The sequence below is a fragment of the Vicugna pacos genome, chromosome X, assembly GCF_048564905.1.
Source record: "Vicugna pacos chromosome X, VicPac4, whole genome shotgun sequence".
Taxonomy (NCBI): domain Eukaryota; kingdom Metazoa; phylum Chordata; class Mammalia; order Artiodactyla; family Camelidae; genus Vicugna; species Vicugna pacos.
In genome coordinates, this window is record NC_133023.1 from 32,024,115 (window position 1) to 32,036,681 (window position 12,567).

The 12,567-nt window shown below is 49.1% G+C and overlaps 1 protein-coding gene across 1 annotated transcript in view; it reads left to right on the top strand.

Annotated features, from left to right (window-relative positions):
• The window catches only part of NYX (nyctalopin), a 59,433-nt gene that overhangs the window by 35,313 nt on the left and 11,553 nt on the right, over nt 1–12,567 (top strand). The window contains exon 3 of the mRNA XM_072956408.1: nt 6,751–6,831. Coding sequence (XP_072812509.1) covers nt 6,807–6,831 — 25 coding nt within the window. The 5' untranslated portion in view covers nt 6,751–6,806. The remainder of the gene's footprint in view (nt 1–6,750; nt 6,832–12,567) is intronic.

Sequence of the window (12,567 nt, forward strand, 5' to 3'; positions counted from 1 at the left end):
GTGGAACCACTCAATTTTTCTTCTACCCAAGTATCGTTGACAGCATGTCTTCTGAAATAATAAGATGTCCCAGGATCATGTTATACTTTGCCTGTCCCAAACCTGGAAACAACTTCTTCAAGGAGCTCTGGTTCCCTTTACTGGGAAATGAAGAGACCTACTTTTGATGCAATGTAAAAAGCAATGATTTCAAAAGAGGCTCCAAGGTGTCTCTTTGGGCGGCAGGCTGCGTTTGTTGAGTGATATGGCAGGAAGGGACCCTGAGCCAGCTCTTCATTTAGAGATGAGCAAACAGGGTATCAGCCACCATTAGAGCTACACAGCCGGGTCAGGAGAGCAAGCCTCTGCGAGACCCTCCCCAGGGTGTGACCTTTGGCAAGTCAGGCCCTCGCCCTGGCATCCCTTTCAGCTGGATATTCTGCGGCTCCAGGTGCGTGACTAACGTTTCCGGCACAGACGCGCCCTGGGACTTTCCCGGGCCCCCGTCCCGCCCCGCCCCGCCCCGCCCCGCCCCGCCGAGCTGGTGAGAGTGGCGCGCGGGGGCGGGGAGCCACTGCTCGGGGGTTCCGGAGCCTCAGCGCCTCCTGGCGGCCCCGCCGGCCGGGGCGGGGCGGGGCGGGGCGGGGCTCAGCGCCCGGCGGCTCCGCCTCTTCACCTTCGAGGGGTGGGAGCCGGGCAGGTGGACACCCCCGGAAGCTGCAGAGGTTTCGCAAGGACGTGATTTTAAGGGGCAAAAACCCCCACTGTGTCATGCGTGGTTGCCGACCGGGGTTAGCGAGCTGAACTAGTTCTCCAACGCCCAGGGAGGGAGGGAGGAGCTGGGCCGAAAGATCCAGGCCTGCGGCTCGCTGCCTCGCTGCCCCTCCATTAGCTCGGTAGCGCGCCCTGCGCCCCGGGCGGGGCTGCTACGGAAGGGGGCGCAAGCCCGCACGCCTACTGTGTCCGGTCTTGCAGTGGGGGCGACGGCACTCCATCAGGGGTCAGCGGAATGAAAGCACTGTTTTTTCTGCCCCTCCCCTCCCCCCAATTCCAGAAATGAGGCCCATGAGCTCAGCCAGATCTAAGCAGGCTCCACGGAGCTGCATTTCCATTGGAAGGTTGGAAGTGAAAGGGCTGGGAAAGCAAAATGGTTTGCTAATGGAGAACAAAGGAGTTGGAGTTAGGTGCTGTAGCCACAGAATGGGTTCCGCCACGGTAGTTTAGCGATGCCTGGCAGCAAGTGGAGTGGTTCCCTCCCCTTCCCCATTCTCTGCGTGCAGGATGGGGATCGATTGTGTCCCGCAATAACCGAGGGACTGAGTCCTTGCTTCACCTCACCTGTCACCATGGGGATCAGGTCACTTAACCTTTGTGGGCTTCAGTTTCCCTACCCGAAGAATGATGGTCTGGACTAAGTCGTGGGATAGTTTCAAGTACTATAAGGCTCAGAAAGTGAGGGTATCTCTCCTGAGGCCAGCAAGTAAGTCAGAGAAAAAGACTCGGCCAGAGGCCAAGGCTGTCACTCACCCCAGTCGTCTTTCTAAAGTCCCCCCACCCTATTCTCACGTGGGCTTCATGAGCAAATATTTGTGTACTACTGCCTGCGTGCGAAACATCCGCTCACCCCTGGTGTTTGTGGGACTTGGAATAAGAGTACACACAGAGGACCACATACCATATGTCTAAATATTTAAAAGTTATAAATCAAGCTAACAAACGATTAACTAAAATGTGTTCCAGTCTCCTACCTTGACAGATATACTGCTATAAATAACAATCTGGAAGGCTAGGTTCAAGTTTGAAATTCTTGTATTCCTCAGTGTTCTGAGCTGGAATGTGGTAGCCGAGAGTGGCTTCCCTCTCTTCCCAGTCTGCGTCCATCCCACATGGTTAGCTGATAGTGAGACCCCCCTAATTTGGAGACCCACCAAAGTGTGGGTCCTTGCCTGCCACCTAGAAAGAATTTACAGCTGAGGCAGAGGGACAGAGTGAAAACTGCTTTTATTTCTCAAAAGAGGAAAGGAAGGAAAGTGCTTGAGCAGGGAGAAGGAAAGAAAAGCAATCGAGTGGGAAAAGGAAGCACTTGAGTGAGGAGCCCTCAGCCAAGATGGCCGGAGAGACAGCTCTGGCCCGGGTTGGCCCACGTGAACTTTCATGTGAGGCTTCTGCCATCATGTCCTTCTGGGTGTGATGGAGCCAATCAGTCCTTGTAGGGGCTTTTCCGGTGGTTGTCATGGCAATCGTCAACTGTCATGGTGTTGGTGGGTGGGTTATTTAGCATGATAATACATTAAGGTGAGCGAATAATGAGGTTCAAGGTCCACTGGAAGTCAAATCCTACACCATCTTGGGCGTTGGTTCTAATTGAGTTCTTGTTTCTTCTCCTTGCAACTGCTTCCTGAGACTTAGATAATTGGTTTCTATTCGAGGGAGGGGCAGGAGTATGATCCTGGGGGCAACAGCCTTGGTAAGAAAAAGGAAAGTTGCTTTTAAGCAGAATGCCTGCATGCCTGGAATCTGGTGGACCCAGCATCCCCCCTGTCCAAAAAAATTTCCAAAGATTCTGTTCAGCCATGAAAGTTTTAAAGGGAAATGAAGAATCATCTCAATCGTTGAGCTAGGTGGTCAGAGTCGTGGCCATCCCCCAGTGCCTGGAGGCTTGTCCTAATCAACTGTCTGAGCCTGCTCTTCTGTGACTCAGGGAGGCCTGGAAGTCTCCAGCTCCTCTATAAACAAGAGGCAGGAGTTCAGGAGGGGGGTGCCACAGGGTGCTGCTCCCTTTCACCGCCACCAGGACCATTTCCCACACATGTCCTCAAGTGCAAACAGCTGTCCTTTAAGGGGCCACTTCTCAAATGTGCACAGTGGTGGCACAGTCTACCCTCAGGAGGATGGGCTAAGAAAAGCAGGTTCAGAATCTGTTGGGCAGGGAATCCTGAGGTCCCAGGTACCTGAAACTTGGTGGGCATGTCCTTGGTCCCCTGACTCCTCGCCTTCCATCTTGCCCAGTCTGAAGGTGGTACCTCAGGCTTTATGGGGCTGCAGACTTGGACCAAGTACAGCCCTGGACCATCCAAACACTATAAAGGGCAAGCTGGATGCCTGTGAGTGAGGATGGAGGGTGCCAAGAAGGGGCTCATTTCTTACATGAGGTAGCACTTGTGCTAAACCTACAGAGGTGGATGGGGTTTCAGCAGGTGGAGAAGTGGGAAAAGAAAGGAGCAAAGGCCTGAGGGCCAGCCATCCAGGGTTGGTTGTCTGTGAATTGTGACCGCAGTAGAAAGGCTGGAGGCGAATCTGTGTCCTCCTGTTAACAGGCTGTACTTCCAGTATCGCTGTACCACCACGTAGGGTGGGGCTGCCAGCTGTGGAGCCCCTGTGGGGCAGCCTCACCCATCAGAGCAGGATGAGAGACCCTACAGCCCATCCCAGGGGAGCTCCGCATTGAGCAAAAGTCCCCACCATACCTCCTTGGTAATCAGCAATTCTTTACCAATTCAAAATTGGGGAAGCTTAGCGACTCCCAGCTTTCATAAGGAATTTAGCCGCCCAGATTTGCTGTAAGAAATGAGCCCGGAAAGAAGTCTTCTTTAGGAATCATTGCGTCTACATCATTTTGTCTGCCAGCCAGAGGCTGCTGGAGGAGGAAGGCCCCTCATCTCCTCTGAGAGCAGCCTCTACCCAAGGGTGGGAGTTGGTGGACAAGTGCCCCAGCTCCCTGCCCTGCAGGGGGGATAATTCTGAGGTATGTGCTCTGTCCTACAGTTTGCCTCGGGATTACGCTCTGTTGCCCCCAGCACCAACTTATTTGATAAAACCATTGATGTCTGCCTTCTCCACTCTCCTGCTGGTGTGTGCGCAATCGTTTCACAAATCAAGTACTTCCCTTTGTATCTCAGGATCTGCCTCTGGGGGAATCTGAACTCAGCATAAGGACATTTCATGTTGCTGTAGGGCTCGAGGTACCTCATCTGCAAATAAAAGCATTGAATGAAGCCCTCCTTCCTGGGCTCTGCTGGGAGTTTGCCTCATTTACCTGCCTTGTATCAAATGAGACAGGGCACCTTGCTTTGTTTCACTCGGTGCCAGGCTGAACATGCCAGCAGGCGCTGCCTTGGCGAAATGGTCTTGTCTCCATGTGGGGTGTGTGTGTGTGTGTGTGTGCACGTGTGCAAGCAGGAGGCATAGGGAGGGGAGAAATGGAAAGAATCTGGTATCCAAGCCCCCTCTGAGGGTGCCCATCAGAGGCAGTTGAAATCTGAATCCCTGAACTCAGGAGGAATTTTGTCTTTTCCTTTCATTAGAGGCCCCATGCTGAGTCCCTGCTGGCTGCCTCCAAACCAGTGCAGCAGGAATTACAAAGAAACACTAGGGCTTCCCGTCTGCCCCGCCCCTGCGCCCCCCCACCCCCGGAAGCTTTTCTATAAAGCCACCTGCAAAGGCAAAGCGTTGCATCCTGGGCCACCTCTATATCACGCACTCACTTAGCATACCCCTCCTCCCTTTTCTTGCCCCTCTAATCAGCCACCAACTGCATCATGACAGAGAGTGCTAACTGCCCTGGTAGCCTCCGGGTGGCTGGGGGCCCCCTTCTTGATCTTTGGATGACAGGTTCCAGTCTGAAATTTCTCCTTAGGGGCTCGCCAGTCAATTGCACTTCCTGTGACCACCCCTCCTCCCTTGCTTTTTTCCCCTGGGGCACAAAGCTTTGAGACAAGGCTGCTGGTTCCCCAGTTGTTGTCAGTGGTACTAGCTGACCTGATGGATGGGCCCTTGCTCTCCCCCACCCCCACCCCCTGATCCAGAGGCTTCTGATTGCTCCTTTGCACTGGGAAGAAATGTCTGATTTCACGGGCAGAGGCCGTCTTTCTCAAGGAGATGCTTGGCTCAAAGCCCACTAGCCTGGAGAGGACTGAAGGCAAGGTCGACCCAATAAGCGCAGACCAGGGTTGTCGATGCAATCAGGCTGCTCTCACAACCACGTTTCTGTCTTTGGCTTGTTGCTGGGGGAGCGGAGGCTTCATGGGGCCAAGGTTTGGAATGAAGTCTGTGAGGACACCCCCAACACAAGGGGAGTGCTGCCTACCGCTCCCATCTGGGCAGGGTATGCCCATCCCTGGGGACAGGGACTTCATTTGGGGGGCTTCCTCCACCCACATCCCTACCCCATCTGCAGTATGGTTTCCTTCCTAGCAGAGGTTATGACAAGTTCAGCCATATTTTGGCTTTCCAGGCCCAAATGAAAGAAAACAAAAATTCCCCAGGGCACAGCAGCCTCAGAAGCTCAGCTTCACATCCCGAGACCTTGTTGTGGGATGGGACGTCTGGCCCCTCAGCGCTGGCACACCAAGGCCAGGGTAGCCGGGACGTGTGAGGTTGCCACGGATACCTGGGAGCCAGCTCCAGCAGAGCAGAGGGCCAGACCCTAAGGCCTGGCCTGGTGAATCTCCTGGGGCCAGAAGGATATGGGAATGTCCAAACTGCCACCGCCACCTTGAACAGACCCCCTCCACTACTCTCCTAAACCAGGGCTTTCCACTTTAGGGAGCCTAAGCACCTTGTTAAAATGCAGGTGCTGACTCAAGGGGTATGGGGAAGGGGGGGAGGTGCTGAGACTCCCCATTCCTAACCAGCTCCCAGATGCTGCTGCTGCTGCTGCCATTCGGGTGGGAGCCACACTCTGAGTTCTGATGGGTTTGAGAAATCTCAGCCAGGTCCTGAAAACGGCCCACTGGCCTTTTCTTTTAGGAGGTGGCAAGCAGAGCCTTGACCCCAAACCGGTTCTCTAGCCTTGTTGTAGTGAAAGGCCCTCCCCACAATCTGTTTTTGGACCATCCGCCATCAACCACTCCACAGAGAAAGGGACGAACACAGCAGCCTGCATTTTGGGAAAACATTATTTTAAGCTGTTCTGTCCCTTCCCCACCTCTGCAAATTATATGGCATGTCCTTGTTGAAAATGCTGATGATGCTGTTTGGGTGGCAGGAAGCCAATTTCTGGCTGGAAATTGCTTGGGGCTGGGGCTGGGGTCAGGGCAAGAGGCGGGGTTTGCAGAAGGTTTAAGGAGAGAAAGGGGCCAGGCAGATGGAGAAGCCAAGGCCTGCGGATAAAGCTGATTGGTGTGTCAGCAAAATCTGTCACTGGCTTTGGTGATTCGAAAGGCAGACACATTCTTTCGTCTCTGTTAATCCTCATCTGATACAGGATTTTCCTGCCATTAAATCTGGAGAAAGAAAAATAAGCACTCGAACCTGTACAAGCAACTATTTCTCCTGGTCCCCTGCTCACCATCGCCCCCACCCCCACTTTACTTGTCAGTCGGACCATTTTTAGCATCTGTGGCTGCCTGATTTGGGAGATGGATGGGCTCGGGGAGCCAAAGGGCACCTCGGAGGAGGAGCGGGACCAGGCAGACCCCCAGGATGGTAAGCGACATTTGGGGACTATTCGCTAATGCATCTCTGCAGAGGATTCCTCTTTGTCCATTTCCTTGCTGGGTTGTCAGGGAGTCCGTCTGAGTTGCTGTGAGGGTTTTAGCCTGATGAAGGGTTTCCAAGCAGATCCAGGCTGTCTGTTTGGGGGACTGTCTGATTGGCTGTTGTTACTGATTTCTCTTAACCCAACACCAAGATGGTGGGGAGAAATGCATGTGGAGAAAGGGGAAAGGCAGGGCATTCAGGAGGAAGTGGAGGTGTAGGGACGGGTCTGAGTGACCTGGTTCTCAAGGGACCCCTCCTGGGCACCCGGTGACCTGTGCTCTCTCCCCTCAGGTAGGGATCCCACAGCTGGGTGGTTCTAAGCCACCAGGTGCGTGAAAGGCTGCAGGATGCTGGTCCTGCTGCTGCTGCATGGTGAGTTCTGAGGCCCCCTCCTTCCGTCCCCTATCAGAGAGCTGCCAGTGGGTGCAGGGGTTGGGAAGCCGGTAGAAGATGCTAGAAGATGTGTGGAAACCACAGGGCTTCTACCCAAGAAGCATGGGCTTCAGGTGGCTTCCATGAAAGCGTACCTGGACACCAATTCTTTGATTAGGATTCACTGAGTGTGTGATAACGGGGGAGGGGATGGAGAATGAGAGAAAGCAGGTGATGGGGTTGTTTAAAAACAACTCCTGAGCCAAATATATGGAATAACCTCTTGGTGGTTTTCGTACTCTAATTTCAGATATGAATTCATTGGTGTAATCACCAAAAACTACAGTGGTTTTTCTAATCACATTATTTTAAGCTCATATACTAAAGTTAAAAAGAATTTCTTAAAGAAATCATCTTCCTAAAGGAAGAAGATGACACGAAAAATATAATGTTGGACTTGTGTGATTATGATGTTTAGAAATTTTTTCCAAGCTTTTTTTTGTCCTATTGTTATATGGGTTTTAACAGAAGGAGAAGACATCACAAATTTTTTCCACACCTGTACAGCTCCAGCTGTTCCAACCTAACCGAGATAGCCCAAGGGGAAAAAAAAATCCCTTGTTAAGTTCTGCAGTAAGCAATTCTGCACAAAGAATCGGTTTTTCTGACCCACGGTTGAATGTAATTACTTGAGGTTCTAACTACCCATAACTCTCTCTGCAGTGCTGGTAGAGAAAATGTTACCAGATAATTCTAAAAATGGTAGTAGTCTTCAACGAAACATAAAAATAAATAGTGACTAAAAATGGTAGTAATAGAATTTTATTCTTTATTCTATCTGTTCAAAAAGTAGAACTTGCTCTACTCACTAAATCAACAGGTACACACTGTACCTGTAATACACTCGGGGATCTCACGAGAGAGATAATTGCGTATCTTTTGTCCTTGAGAAACTTACATTCTTTAATGGCAGACTCAATAAGTAAATGAGAAAAAAAAATTGGAACAAGGTGCAGGGAACAGTTTGATAAATAGGACATGACTTCCTAGCTGGGGGAGCCTCCAAAGGACAGAGGGTGACATTTATATAATTACAAACAGCCACCTCCTTGCTGTTTCTCCTACCTAGAAAGAATATGAAATTCGATTGAGTCATCGGGACAGAATGTTTGCTTCTAAGAGCTAATATTATTTTAAATATGTACCCAAAGCTCTCTCGTTCCTCACAGAATGCAGACAGTATTCCTAGCCTGCGTGCTGCAAAACAGGAACTGTCCCTGCTGCAGAAACCCGAAATACATCCAGACTTCTTGTGACAAGCTGGAGAGCTGAGCGGTGACATCATTTGCTAACAATAGATGCACTTAAAATTAATGACTGTCTCCACATCCCCTGGCGCTTTCATTTAAACGCACTGGGTGATGTTACTCTGACTACAAGTCACAAGGATTCTGGACGACATGTTCCCGAGAAGCAGGCAGGGACAGGACTCTCCCTCTCCAGCTAGAGAAAAATGACTAAATCCGCCTGACAAAACAAGGTCGTGGTGGAATCAGAAGTGGCTCATAGCTGGGTCAGGCAGAGGCAAAACGGAAACAGAAATTATCTTGACACGAGGGGCTCCTGGAAGGGCCTCTCCTCTCCCCTGACCCCCAGGACGACCCCATCGGGGCCTTCCAGCTGTCCACAGCACAATATCCCACTTTTTCATCTTGCTTTACAGGGTTCTTCGCCACCAGCTTGCTCTAAACCGTGAGTCTTTCAAAAGGGCCAGGGTTTGTGTTTTATTCACCTCGCTGTCTCTAGAGTCTTAGAGCAAGATTTGCTTGTTAAATGGGGGAAGCTGTCCAGATGAGAGCCATTACAATATCTGATAAAGGTCTTGCATTAAAAAAATGTATTTTAAACCCTTCAAACCCAATAATAAGACAGCCCAATTTTTGAAAATTGGCAACAATTTTTGAATAGCTGTTTCATCAAGGAAGATATACAAAATGCTAATAAAGCATATGAGACGATGCTCAATATCAGTAGTCATTAGGGAAAGGCAAGTCCAAACCACAATGAGAGGCCACTTCCCACTCACTAGGACAGCTAGAATCAAAGACAGTAGCAAGTGGTGGTGAGGATGTGGAGCAACTGGGAGCATATCCACGGCTGTTGGGAATGCAAAATGGTGTGGCCACTGTGGAGAACGGTTTGGTGGTTTCTTCTGTAGTTAACATATCCTTACCATATGAGCCAGCCATCCCACGCCTCGATAAATGAGAAATGAAAACACAGGTCCACAAAAAGACTTGCACCCAATTCCTTACATCAGCTTTAGTCACAATAGGTGAAAACTGGAAACAATCCAAATGTCCAGCAGCAGGTGACTGAATACACAAATGATGGTACATCCGTACAATGGAACGCGGCTCAGCAGTAGCAGGGAATCCCCAGCTGATACTCAGAATGACATCGATGAATCTCACAAACATAATGTTGACTGAAAGAACCATTTGATTTCATTTACATGAAGTTCTAGAACAGACAAGACTAATCTATAGTTCAGAAAGAGGAGGATAGGGAGGGGGCTGCTGTCAAGGGGCCTGAGGAAACTCTCTAGGTAGTAGGAACATTCTCAGTTGTGACTGGGGTGGTGGTTACACGGGTGTATACGTTTGTTATACTTGCTGAACTACATACACTTTAAATGGATACATATTATTGTGAGTAAATGATACCTGAATCGACCTGACTTCAAAGAAAAAAGGAAGGCTGTAAGGAGAGAGCAGCTGCCCTCAAGGAGAACAAATCCCTCGTTATGGAGGGTCAGGTGCTGTTGGAGAGCTGGGCTGAATGTGTGTGAGATTCATCCATGTCATCACATAGATAAGTAGCTCGTTCCTTTTTTTAAAATAATTTATTCCATTTATTTATTTCTTAAATAAGCAGTTTTCCTGTATTTTTGTTATTTTGGTCATAGTTTCCATAAGTTAGCTTTATTTTTAATTGCATTTTTTTTAGTAACTTGATAATCAGCTTTATTTTGGGGGGGAGGTAACTAGGTTTATTTATTTATTTGTTTGTTTTTTGATGGCAGTACTGGGGATTGAACCCAGGACCTCGTGCATGCTGAGTGTTTGCTCTACCACTGAGCCATACCCTTCCCCGTAGCTCGTTCCTTTTGATGGCTGAGTAGTTTTGCCTCATCTGGGTGTATTGGTTTCTTTATCCATTCCCCAATTGTTGAGCATTTCAGTGGTTTCTAGTTTATGGCAATTATATTTAGGCCTGGAGGCCTTTCTGGGGCCTTGTACCCTCCTCCTCAGATGGGACAGCTCTCCACCTTGAGATCCACAGGGCCTGCGAGGCCATCAGCAGACCACCCGTCCGCACAGGAACTGGTTTCTCCATCCCCATGACTCACACTGTCCAGCAAAGCTGCAGCATGAATCCATGATCCTTTCTTTCCTGTCACAAAAGGTACCATCGTGATGTGAGAAGCAAGTTCGGGGGTCACTGTGAGGTCGGAGGGGATGGGGTGGTCTCCCCTACTACATTTCTGTTTCCCTCAGCCCATTTGGTCCTGAAAATCCAGCACTGGGGGTTGTTCTGAGGATGCAGTTGGGATAGCATTTGCCGGGAGTGGGAGGGAAATGGCTTCTAGAGCCAAAGTGGCTGAAGAGATTTTGCTGAAACCAGAAAATTGACCATATTTTCCCTTGCTATTTTGGTTTCATGAGGCACAAGTTCTTTGAAAACAATGAGAATGAAGAAATGCTTCAAAATCAGTCTGTGGTTGGAAATTCCATGAGTAACTGTTTTCCTAGCAAACCTCAAGGGGGAAAAGCACATATTCAAAAGCCAGGACCGACGAAGGAGAAATCCCTCAGCTGGTCTGCATTAAGACATCATTCTGCGGGCGTCTGAGCCTGGACCGTTGCCGCCTCCCTGAAGCTCGGGGGGCCGGCCTGTACCCTGGACCAGGACACAAAGGCAGGGACCCATTTCTGGTATTTGCCTCAATTCAGGGACATCTTGTAACATTTTTTTTGTTTGAAGGAAAAGTCACATAACAAAAGATTAACCATTAACCATTTTAAAGTGTACAATTCGGCAGCATTTAGGACATTCACAGTGTTATGCAACCAACCCTCTATCCAGTTCCAAGACATTTCCATCACCCTGAAAGGAAACTTTGTGCCTTAATAGCAATCACTCCCCACTCTCTCCTCCCCTCAGCCTCTGACAACCACTAATCTACTTTCTGTCTCTATGGATTTTCCTGTTCTGGACATTTCACATAAATGAAATGGAATCCTATGACATGTGGCCTTGTGTGTCTGCCTGTTGTCACCTAGCATAGTGTTTTAGAGGGTCATCCACCTGGCAGCAGGTGTCAGCACTTCATTCCTTTTTCTGGTAGATTAATATTCCACTGGGTGGCTATACTTTGCTTTTGTTTATCTGTTTATCTGTTGAGGAACATTTGCTGTTTCCGTCTTTGGGCTGTTGTGACTAGCGCTGTATGGATGTCCACGTGCAAGTATTTGCTACAACACCTGTTCTCACCTAGGAGTGGAATTGCTGGGGCATATGGTAACTTTATGTTACACTTTGTAACATTCTATACCACATGGATGAATCCCATCTTTATAAAGTTGGTCCCTTAGAACCTTGGTTTTTGACTTGGGCTGTATATTGGAACTCCTTGTGAGATTTAACAGTACCGATGCCTGGTTCCACCCCCCTGAAGATTCTGACGTAACTGGCCTGATGAATTGTGAGTTGGTTAAAAGCTCCTTAGGTGATTCTAATGCACAGCCCGGGGAGAGAATCATTCTAGATTCTTCCTTGCAGTCTACTTGTAGTAATAACTTCAACATTCTGACACTCGGTATCTTGCTTTCCACTCTGGGGCAGATTGTCACATGATCCTTGAAATACTGGTCCCTCATTGAGATTTAATCTTGTGACAGCAGTGGCTCATGGAACCTCCTGTTAGCTTGGCCCAGTTCTTTCACGGCTCTTTCAAGCATTACAAGTCGTCTGTTCCTCATAATTGTCCACTTGTTACAGATAAGGAAAGTGAGAAACAAAACAAAAAACAAAAAAAGCAACGTGAGAGAGCAGGAATGAAAAGGCAGTGTCATCAGAGTTTATGAGAGATCAGAGTGAGAGGCCGTGCCCTCAGGATGAGTGTTTCCAGACTGAAGGCTCTGGAAAGCCCCACATGTGAATCCGGGAGCTGTGACAGAGGCAGGCTGAACCGAGGCCAGTCCTGCTGAATTTCTCATCTTCCCCTCCCTACCTCAGACTGGGAATAAAAGCGCTGAAACCTTTTCAGATTTCCACATGGATCCTTCCCAGAAATACTAACGTGAGAAAAGAAATTGCTAAGCAACTGCCAATGAGTTTGACCTTCTCTTCTCACAAACTGTCATCTTTGTTTTAATTTGGTAAATGTTTTCTTGGCCAAGACATTCCCATGGAACTCAGCTCTGGAAAGCCAAGGAGATTTGTTTTTGGAATGATCACTTCTGATTCCAGGAGAGGCCACTTTTCATTTGGATTTGGAAAAATCAAGGATGGTGGCCTAAACCCTTTGTGATTCCATTTTCTGTGTTTCCTGGCAATGAATGACAAGGAGCTTCGTTTTGGTTGAGGAACACTGCCTCCTCTTGAATTTGAGTCGTTTTCTCTTTCACGGTGAAAGAATCCACGAGGTTCTTGGGGAAAGGGGGCGGGGCC